The 11,904-nt window shown below is 38.6% G+C and overlaps 1 protein-coding gene across 1 annotated transcript in view; it reads right to left on the bottom strand.

The window, feature by feature from the left end:
* Positions 1-3,853: 3,853 nt before the first annotated feature.
* Positions 3,854-11,904, bottom strand: part of CTNNA2 (catenin alpha 2) — a 1,271,675-nt gene continuing 1,263,624 nt past the window's right edge. The window contains exon 18 of the mRNA XM_062208724.1: positions 3,854-4,399. Within this exon, the coding sequence (XP_062064708.1) occupies positions 4,112-4,399 (288 nt within the window). The 3' untranslated portion in view covers positions 3,854-4,111. The remainder of the gene's footprint in view (positions 4,400-11,904) is intronic.

Raw genomic sequence — 11,904 nt, 5'->3', positions numbered from 1 at the left:
GCATGCAGTGGCTTAACTCACTGTGCCACATCACCAACTCCACTTTTATTTTTAAAAAATATTTATTTATGTATTTGAAAGGCAGAGATGGGGTCAGAGAAAAAAAAAAAACAGAGGGAGGGAGAAAGGGAAAAGGAGAGAGATCTTCCATCCACTGGTTCTCTTCTCAAAGGGCTACAATAGCCAGGGCTGGGCCAGACCAAAGCCAGGAGCTTTTGCTGGGTCTCCTACATGGGTGTGGGGTCCCAAGTACTCGGGCCATCTTCTGTTGCTTTCCCAGGCCATTAGCAGAGAGCTGGATCAGAAGTGGAGTAGCCAGGACAGGAAGCAGCACTTAAATTGAATGCCAGCTCTGTGAGTGGAGGCATAACCTTCTACGCCACAGTGCCGGCCCTCCACAAATACTTTTAAATGTCATGTTTTCTTCCTGCATTTCATCCCTGCTTCTTCTCAGAGCCTTTGCTGTTCTATGTCCCCTGCCCATGATCTCTTGCCTCTGGGAGCTGAGAAGTCGAGGCTTTTACATGCTGTTGTGCTCCAGCCTGATACACTATACCAATATTCCATCACCAATTAGGGAAGCAGAAACTCTTCCCCTAAGAAGTAACTAGATCAGGCACGACATTACAAACAAGTGGTACTCTTGCTTCCCTTATTAGGGGCAACCCAGAAATTGAGTGGCTCCCTAACCCCAACACGCTATCCAAAGGAAGGTGAGCAAAAATGCTGGGAAATTTCTACCCTGTTGAGTGTGGTTTCTACCAATTGGGCATTCTTTTGGTTGAAGAAAATGATTACCAATGTTTTAGACATCCTCATGAAGCTAACAGATTATTTACTTTGCTTCCATGGATGAATGAGGACCTGGCACTTTTTGTGCCTTTATCCCACTTAAAATTTCTGCATGACCACCTGGATAATGATCCTTCATGACCTCCCTATTTAGTCTCATACCACAGTTCCACAAGTATTTGCCACCAGTTTTATCCATGAGTTCCATGTTCCCTGTGATTGCAATTATTAATCCTTACAGCACAGTGTCCTTTTTGTTGAATGCCCACCCATCATAGCTCTTAACAAATTTATCATTTGTGCAATTCATTGATTCAGAATAGATTATTCTGCTCATTCGCAGATCCTACTGCTACCACTAATCTTTAACAAATACTTTATTTCCCGATGAGTACTGACCTCGCTAGTCCCCCTCAGCATGCATTTCTCTGCCTTATTCACTTGGCACTTTGAGCAGACTTTCCTGCCCCATGTACTGAGTATTCTATGTCATGTGCTCCCTATGGGCCCTGTATTTCTCGAGACCAGAAACCTCACCATTTTTTAAAATACTGTAGTGTTCTCAGCAAAGTATATATTGCTTTACTTTCTGCATAGCTATTGTTCTTGGTCATAGGAACAGTGATGTAAAGGATCGTGATGATGCTTGCCCAGTAAGCACTGAAATCAAGGACTGATTTATTAACAAACATTGTTAATAAACATGTATTAAAAACATTTTACAACAATTTTATGTCAAAGTCAAGGGCATTCTCTACATGCCTCTGTGATGCCTGCTGGCTATTTTTCAGGATTTGCCAAGAAGCTTTTGAATTCCAGAAGTGACTTGGCTGGTTTGAAGAATATGTACTTCCTTCCTTTGAGTCATCAAATAGCAGAATAATGTATGAACCCAGAGAGTTAATTGTACTAATTGTTTCCTTTGGGGACTTCAGAATACACTGTGTTCATTCTTTCTACAGGATCATCATCAGGTTGATGGTACTTTGCTTTCCTGCTTTAATGCCTTACTATCTTTGCTTCCTTAGATCCTGTGGACAAGAGGAGGTGAAGAGATCTCCCAAGTTTCTAATGAGATGATCAGGGAGGGAAAAATGCAATGAGTGGGTCTTTTGGAGAAAATTTTCTCTAAAGGTTGCTCTTACACTGGTGGGGAGAGAAACATTTCTCAGAACTGAGAGTATGCTGTTGAGAATACAGTATCTGTTCTCCAGGTTAGCAGGCAACAGTGGTGTTGCTAGAATGCTGTACTCATGTGCCGATGGGGAAAGCTGCCCATAAATCAACTGAGTGGTATGCTCAGCCTAGGACTTACCTTAAAAGAAAGCATTCCTTAAATATTTGTAAATGAATGAAGGTCTCTGGTGCCTCTCTGAATGTTTATGAACATTGAGGAGCAGGCTAGTTATCCATGATCTTCTGAGTTGTGTTGAAAACCAGTCCACAGCCTGTATTGCGACTCCCTCATGAACAGACATTCTCAGTCTTAGCGGCATTTTCAGTAGTATGAGAAGAACCATTTCTAAATAAGATTTGGGACTAAGTTTTCTCTCCTTCACGTCTGTCCTCTGCTTTCTTTTTTAAAAAATTGCTCATTTTTATTTATTGGAAAGGCACAAAGACAGACTCACTCCTCAAATGCTCATAACAGCTGTAGCTGGGCCAGGCCAAAGCCAGAAAATGGGAATGAAATCCAGGTCTTCCAAGTGGACAATAGGGACGCAAGTACTTGAGCTTGCTGATTCCCAGGGTACACATTAGCAGGGAGCTAGAACCAAAAGTGGAGTCAGGCCTCGAACTCAGGCATTCTGATACGCTTAAGCTGGCATAAGCTTAGTTGCTCATGACTGGTAGTATGTTGTCACATTGCTAAGAAATATGTGCATATTTTATTAGAAGTCATCTACAGACATAAAGTAATGTGATTGTCTGAAGTTATGACTCTAGTGGGAAGAGTTTGCAGCATTCAGGTGAATATTGTTTTGATTATAATTTCAGACTCTTTAGTCCACAGGTGGAAGATTATAGTCACCCTTCCATAGTTATGGGACAGAGGCCCTGTTTTTTTTTTTTCTAATTTAGGGAAAAATTAAAATGTATTAAATACTTTGAAATTAATGTGCTTCTCTACAATTTTTTTTTTCAGTTTATGTTTCTGGGAACACATTAAGTTTAGCCCCAGGCTGCACATGGCCCAGAAAACTCTAATAAAAGAATTTCTCATTTTAGATTCAGTCAGAAAGTAAATGAAAACAAATGAAAAAAAAAAACAATTTTTGTTTTCTGAAGATGACTGAGAGAATTTGGAAATCACAGGTTTTGTCTGTGATTTCCAAAACACACCCAAACAAAACGCATTTGAATCAATTTTTAAGAAGATGCTCCAATTTATTAAGTAGGCATTTAAAGAATGAAAACATTTTTCAGATGTCAAGATTAAATGTGTTTATTTTGAGTTAGTGGATACAACGGTATGTTAGATACCAGCACTCCAAGCTACACCTATGTATTTGCCTCTAAACCTTCAAACATGGTCAGTTTCCATTCTGCTAACACTCCACCATTGGGCTTTCTATTTCTAGCAAAATCATAGTTTAAATTAAAAAAAAAAAGAAAAACACAAGATTGATCACCATGTTGTGCTTCCAGTGCCCCCAGAATGATTTTAATTATCTCAAACAAATGTTTATTGTTTTCAGTAAAGGGGAAAAATTATAACAGCACTAGTAATGGCACTACTGGAAAAGAACAGAATGCAGATTAAAAGAAGCATTTTATTCTGGACTAGTTAGTTTCCTCTCCAATAAAAATCCACTTAATATCATGGATATGACTTCAAGGATAAATTGTTCAATTTGTGGGCCACACATTTAAGCGTATTGGCTAGTACATTTTTGCACTGAAACAGAAGCAATACAAGTTTTATGTTCTACCATTACACTTCCAGATTTTTCACTTATGAATATACCTGCCAACCTAATGATTCTTGCATGCATTAGAGTTTGCTCTTTAAGTTTATTTTCCCCCTCCCTCCCACTCCCATGAACACTGTGATGGGAACTCTTTGCCCAGCTTTATGAGAATGTTGCAAAGGACAGCTCTGTGCTACCTTGGGACAGGAATCCCCTGTCCCCTCCCAGGGCTATACAGATGGATCAGCAGTATTGATCCCATCTCATCTTACATGCAAACAGATACTGCTCCCTTAATTACCCCATGCCAGAGGCATATGAGTCGGCAGGTATGCATACAAAAATGGAATTCAAAAGAAAAGAAGAAAAGAAAAGAAGAAAAAGCTCTCTTGCGAAACCCTATCGTCCTAGAAGGAATCCATTGCTTTGAATTCACTTAAAGCCTGTACAGGCGAAATGTGTTTCTTCTGAGAACCTCTTCTAACTCGCGTCTGGAATTCTTCAGGCTTTTCTCTCTTGACAAGTGGCTTCTTCTCTGGAGCCTTCATCTTCCAAGACACAACAGGTGAGTTGACAGCAGCTGTCCCATAGACCTTCTGGTATTTGGTTGAGGCCACATAGGATGCTTTCACCGTGAGGACAACAGCATTCATCAGGTTTTTAGCTGCCTGGATAAGTGATGTAGCACTGTCCAGCTAGAGTGGGAGAAGAATAAAATACACCTGGGTTAACTGAGTCCCCAAATGCACAAGATGTTGGTACAATTTCACAAGTCAAACACTGTTTTGCTTGGACAAGTATTCAGTATTACCAAAAAGGAGTGAGTTAGCACAAGATACATAGGCTACACATCAGTCACATGTCCTCTCCTATGTTTAATCCCAAAGAAAAAAGGAAAAAAAAAAAAAGATTGGTCTATGATTCATAGCTTTCTAAAATCTCAATACCACTAAACCCTTTTTAACATGTGTGATTCCTAGACAATAAAAATTTGCTAAAGTGAAATATCTCAATATTATTATATTAGCCTAATTAGCAAAAACGTTTGAAAAGCCTTTGGCAGGTACTGAAGAATCAAATGCTATAAAGAGTTATATTTGGACTTCTCTGGCTCTGACGGTGAACATACCTTTCTATCTTAGACTATTTCCTATCCTAAACACAGAATTAGTGAAGATACAAGCAGTTAAGCATAGATATGACCCATGGGTATTCTGTTTCTTACTTATGTTACTGAGCTCTGAGTATCCATTTAATTATTTCCACATAATGAATATAATTCTTATATAAATACCAATAATTGTGTCAGGGTCTTATAAATTGGGGAACATTCAGTGATGTCTCCATATCCAAGATTTAATGAAATGTTAAGTTCTTTCTATGTGGCAAGTACTATGCTAAGAACTCTGAAGTATTTTCCCATTTAATTCTTATATCTCAAAGCATTAGGCATATTGTCATTGTCATTTTACCATGAGAAAGCTGATGTATGCAAAGCTCATGTATGCAGAAGCCCAGAAATTTAAACAGGTTAAACTTGAAGACTTATCATGGGTCTGCACTGCCCTGTGGAGTTAGGATTGCATTTAAAAATGCCATGATAAGTCACAACTTGAGAATAGGTTTAGAGGCCTATCATAAGACTCTAATATCAGCGACTTGTTAGGGTTGTTTTTGTTTTGTTTTGTTTTGTTTTTGCTTTTAACCACTCAGATGCTATGGTGTTCTTTACAATATCCTAGAACATTCAGCTATTTGTTTTCACCTTCTTCTTACTTCACTGTCTGCACTATAGACCCTGGAAAATCTCAGAACTACATTTTCCAAACTATCTTTCAGCCAGGACGCTACATGACATAGTGAAAGGAAAGAATTAACCATTGGCCTACAAGTAGTATCAAACCTTAGGGACATTTGAACATAGGTTAATTTTTCCATTAATTTCTTATAATATCAACTAAGAAAAGCTACCCATTGCAGTTAAATAAAGCAACTAAGGATGTGCCTAAATATGGCATCCCTGGTTGTTAAACAACCTGTCAGTCATAGGCAGTACCTGAATTAAAGAAAATTATAACGAGGTTCTCAGTGTTCTGAGGGCTGGATGATTAGCAAGGCATTTAAGCCAGGAAACACTAAACCCTGTGGTTTCCCTATGTGGTATGACTGGCATTACTCCAGCTTCATGCCTTTTCACGATGAACATGTGTCCCGCATAGTAATTGCAGTCATCAGAAGATGCATCTAATGCCTTTGTGATGCACTTGATCTAGTTAAGCTTCATTCTGGGTTAAAAAACTGACAATCAAATGGGCTGAATTATTTGTTCACCAAGGAAGCTTGTAGCGTGTGTCCAATGAGGGAAACAAAGGAATATGCTTTGTAGGCATGAATCCTTTGCAATATTATGATATCATAGAGTTAAGGCTTTACCACTAAAAAAAAAAATCCTATAATACAGAAAATCAAAGATACTTATGGATTAGAGCCATGATTCAGTGGACATATAACTGACTGCTTTGTGAATTAGCCAAATATATAGAGTAACTCACTTCACTTGACCATTCCTATTCCTATCATACAAGATACACATACAAAAATAACTGCTTAACCCATAAAATTTATATACCCTAAGTTTCTAAATCTAGTTAAAGTAAAAGCAAATTCTAGATTATTCTTGTTAACAGGAGAAGCTAAGTAAGGATTAGTACAGTGGTTCTCAAGCAGAGCATCTGAAGTAGTAGCATTATCATCACCTAGGAACTGTTGGAAATGCAATTTCTCAGGCCCAGTTTAAAATGTACTGAAGCAAAAAAAAAAAAAAAAAAACTTGCAGTCCTTATTTTAACTAATACTCCAGAAGATTCTAATACATGTCAAAGTTTGAGAACCAGGGGAATTCATGAGACCCAACAACTATCTAAGGCCTTACTTCATCCAAAGATTTCAAGACTCCCACTGTACTATACAATTTTAGCAACCTCATAGCTAGTCATTTGACTAGATTTCACTTCTTTTTTCCATCATACTCTAACCCTTCCCCCCAGGTAGAAGTGTCAGTGATGAAATACAGAGATGGAGACAGCAAAATTTTGGCATAATTAGGAGTAAATCAGGGTTCCTGCAGAAGCTGCACACGCCACCCCCTTGGCCCACTGATAGTTCCCTGTATATCTGCCAGGTTTCAAAAATAAGTAATATTCTGATTGGTTAATTCTATTATTTACTATGGTTAAAGAGATGGTGAAATAATACATCAGAGAGTTCTGTTGATTTTCTTTGGGACATCAGAATTAGTAGAACTAGAATAAGCTATATCTATTATAATTAAATTGTTCCAAAAGAATGAGTCTTGGAAGAACTGAGTTGGTTGGTCTGAAGAGGATTACAAGGAAGCCAGAGATTTCTACCACAGATTCCATTTTCATATAGATGGTGTCTAATTCTACAGCAAATGTATGCGAGCTTCCCTCTTCTTCCAAACCCCTTTGCGCTCCCAGCCTCAAGCAGGAACCCTGTGAATAAACCTAATACATTGTTTGAGAGTGAATCAGCTCTGAAATACAAAGCCAGTGATTGTATTCAAGCTTCCTTCTAAGGCTGATCTTGAATTTATGGCAAGATCAAGCGAGGAGATGAGGGGCCCAGACAATTAACCTTGAATGAATTATATGCACAGACAATAAGCCCAGCCTTAAAGTGTTAGTACAAAATTTGACTTCAATTTTGCTCTTCGTCCTAGACCTACTTTCCTGATAGAGACCATTACTAGCACCATCAGAATTCTTATTATTTTAAAGTGGATTCTGTTTGTCCAAAAGGTACCCAGAACTGATTTCTAACTGAATCCTTTTTTTTTTTTTTTTTGCTAAAAATGCACTAGAAAGTGGTTACATTGCAAAATATTTTTAGCCAAGTTTTAAGACATGACACATGGGGCCGGTGTTGTGGCATAGTGCGTAAAGCCTCCACCTGCAATGCCGGCATCCCGTATGGGGGCTGGTTCACGTACTAGTTGCTCCACTTCTAAGTCAGCTCCCTGCTAATGGCCTGGGAGAAGCAGTGGAAGATGGCCCATGTGCTAGGGTGCCTGTCACCCACATGGGAGACCGGGAAGCAGTTCCTGGCTTCAGCCTGGCCCAGCCCTGCCCATTGGAGCCATATGGGGCATGAAAGAACAGATGGGAGGTCTCTCTCTCTGTATCTCCCTCTCGATTTTCAAATAAACAAATCCTTTTAAGGAAAGGACACTTAGCATAATTACACTCTATTTTGTGATTTATACTATAACTATGGCATTTTCAAATAAGATATGAAAACAAGTATGTGTAAAGGAAGTTCTAATAATAACCAACATTAATCAAACACTCACTAGATACCTGGCACTGCCTGAGTGCTTTTAATTATTTCAAAAACTTCTGGAAATAGGAATTACGAGTCTTACCCTAACTTAACAGATGAGGGAAGTAGAGCTTGGAGAGCAATGTAAGTCGCCCCTGTGGTATTTGACAAAGTAGGGGTTAAAACTAGCACCATTTCTCTCCAAAGCCAGCATCTGAATTCTTACACAGTATTGCTCATGAGAGTATAATTCATTCTCTGAGGTCTTTTCACTTAGTACCTAGCATTCCTAAAGAGCCCATTTCTATTCATCCTGTCAGGCTGAACATTTGTGCTCCAAACCTGGAAACATCCTGGTAACATCCTCATTAGGTCTAATCGGCACCTCTGTTTCTCTGTCATTTTTAGTGTCTGTGTTTGAACTCTCCCTCCCTGGAACTTCTGGCCTCAGGTGTGTTCCTGCTCAGTGGTCACGCATCCATAGAATCTCTGGCCTTTGGTTTGTTTTCTTCATGCGATTCATCATCGAAGCAGCAGTGCCTGGAATCTGACTGCAGCTAATTTCTCTTTCTCTTGTCAGGTTTTGTTTTTTTTTGTTTTTATTTTTTTAAGCACATGTATTATACAGCCATGGCTGGTTGTTTCTTAGGTGGAGCTAGGCTACTTTTTTTTTTTAATTTTATTTTATTGAAGGAATACAAACATTGTGTGTTTCAAGCCTTTACCTGGGATAGTCTTGTTAGCTTTCAAATGGCCACAAAAGTCAATCACATCTCAACCACTCCTCATGCCAGCCTGCGTTACATTGCTTGGCCTTCATGGTAGAAAAAGATCACCTTTTCCTGTTTAAGGTCCTTTCTGTTCCTATTGGACATCCCATTAAGTTCTTGTATCTACTGTAAGAAACACTGCTCATTTTCAGTTCATTTAAAAAATAACATCCTGCATTTAGCAAATAAGACCATGTTCCAGTCTCTGTATTAGCTCCCTGTATTAGATTTAATTTCTATACAGGTGTCTGTATTAGGTTTAATTTCTATCATTCAATCTAATAACCGTTTCTGAGATGGTAACAGTCGTATGCCCATATGGAACTCAGAGGACCCACATGGGTTTCCCAATAACACACTGCAAGTAAGTGATGGAGCCAAGACTTAAACTTAGGCAATAGAAGTCCAGAGCCTATGCTTTAACCATTGTTCCCTACTGCCTCCCAGAGCCATGCATGAAACACGAATCCTCTATCTAAAAATCGATCAAATTGTGCTCGATGAATTCTCCCTGTTCTATCCCTTAGGTGTCTGCTGTCCCCAACCATAGAAATTAGACTTCTCCTAAATCTGTCACTATTCTTTTAAAATACCAAAGTACTATTTTAAAAAGGCAACAGATGTTTCCTCACATCTTGTTCTATTACAGTCCATGAACAGCAAATAAGGGCGGCAGAGCTATTTTACAGCCATTTTTATAGGGCACGTTTGGGCTTTTTTCCTTTACCTCTGTTACCACTGCTTTCTCCTTAATCCTACTGAATTTCTAATAGACAGTCAATTTTCTCTTTCCCTATATCATCCTCATGTCGTGTTTTGAGTGGAGGAAAAGACTAGGGGGGAAGACTTTCTTGAATTGTGTTTGTCCCATTCATCAATATTTGTGCTGCCTAATGTCTTACAATATCCAAGCTGAACAGTGCCATGACAAGCACTTGTAAAGACTTTGTTACAATTACATAATCCTCAGTTTGTTTCCAGGACCCATGTCACTAGTCAGATACCACCAGTGCTGGACAAGTGTTCTTATATAGGAAGCAAATGCACTCCTTTGAATAAAAGCACAACATATACCTTGAAATACTGAATTCTCATTTACTCTTAAACTTAGAGTCTGCCCTTACATCTTTCCACCTTTATACTTATCCATTCAAGCATTTCTTCAGATACCTATTAAATATGTACTTTGTACCAACCAATACACCTGTCAGGTATACAATGCAAACCTAAGTAAACAGATACTGAACTCCAAGAGCTCACAGTATAATAAGCAAAATGACACAAAATAACATGATAACATGATTAAAGTTTTATTAGGATGTAAGATGCTAAAGGAACAAAATGAATAGGGGATCTACCTTGAGTCAGTCAGGAGTAAGGCAGAAGAAAAATGACTCAGAGTGGCATGATATCTAAATTCCCTTCAAATGATAAAATAGGAGGGCAATCCTCAAATTCCTAGCTATAATAATCTTGGCACTCTTAACCCATTGTTAGAAATAAGAAGGAAGCTGAAGTGCTATAATACTTTGGACATTAGCTTTGGACATGCTGGGTTTAAGGTATCTGTGTTCTATATAGAACTACTTGGAGTCAGGGAAGACAAAATGATAATTATGGGTGTTAATCTTAGAGAGGTAGAGAAAAGAAATCAAATGCTTTGCTAATAGTGATTTTCCCAGTTGTTTCATAAATAGTATTCTACATACTGTAGTTACATGATATATGTCCATTTGTCTGAATTTTTTCCTTTATAGTCCTTATGTAGTATTTTTATAAAGAGAGAAAATGGAACACTGAAATACGAAAACCATATTCTCTCCCTAAGTCCAATAAATTTACTAGAAATTTTCTCAGTAGAAGACTTTCAAGATCAAACTCGGTAACCTTTTAATAATTTTAGACATTACATCATCAAATAATATCTTACTTGGAAAGAAAATAGCCATGGCTGTCTACGGAATAGTTAATTGGCAATCTTTCCCAATACTAGTGAACTTCCTGAGACAAACCAGCAGTAAAATAAATACTACTTAGATTTAATGGTTTGCTTTAAAAAACAGAAAGACAACATTTTCAAAAGTGCAAATAATGTGAAGGGGTGAAAAATATTGGGTTAACTATATATGACATAGTATCTTAGGATGTCAACTTGTAAAGAAGAGCAGTTAATTACATTAATTTGCAGGTTGTATGTCTGTTTTCTTTTTTTTTTTTCCTTTTTGACAGGCAGAGTGGATAGTGAGAGAGAGAGACAGAGAGAAAGGTCTTCCTTTTTGCTGTTGGTTCACCCTCCAATGGCTGCTGCGGCCGGCGCATCGTGCTGATCCGAAGCCAGGAGCCAGGTGCTTCTCCTGGTCTCCCATGCTGGTGCAGGGCCCAAGGACTTGGGCCATCCTCCACTGCCTTCCCGGGCCATAGCAGAGAGCTGGCCTGGAAGAGGGGCAACTGGGATAGAATCCTGCGCCCCAACCGGGACTAGAACCCGGTGTGCCGGTGCCACAAGGCGGAGGATTAGCCTGTTAAACCACGGCGCCAATCTGTTTTCAAAAAAGATGATGATCCACTATTCAAAATTTATGTAGCAAATGGACGTTCATGGAAATCCAAGCAACAAATCAATCTTTCATTGAATTTAAAGTAATACAAATGCCAAGGAACTTCTGGATAAACTAAACAGAATAAAATAAACCAAGTCCACTTGAAAGGTGATTTTGAAATATGAAAGCTAAGGATGCCTGGATTATTTCAAAAGGCTTAGAAATACCTGGAAGAAGAAACCCAGTCCTATTTGGACCACGGTTGCTTCCATTACATCATCAGAGCTAAAATCAGTAATGATTTAGAGAATGCTAAAGCGGTTCCCTGGTATGGTCAAAGCCCATATTAGCCACCTGCAAGGTCTTCAAATGGCAATAATGTAGTTTTAGCATTCAGGTATTTTTAGAAGTCTCTACTAAGTTAGGCCTGGGTTAGGTTTTCCAGGTGGAAGTTGTGATGAAAAAATTGGCAGTATTTCAAAGCAAACATATTGGGAAAACTAAAATCTTTCCACTGGAGCTGGTCATTTACTTATAGTTAAGCTATTA

Source organism: Lepus europaeus, chromosome 13, assembly GCF_033115175.1.
Source record: "Lepus europaeus isolate LE1 chromosome 13, mLepTim1.pri, whole genome shotgun sequence".
NCBI classification, from domain to species: Eukaryota; Metazoa; Chordata; class Mammalia; order Lagomorpha; family Leporidae; genus Lepus; species Lepus europaeus.
Note: the sequence above shows the minus strand (reverse complement) of the source record. Positions and strands in the feature narration are given on the sequence as shown.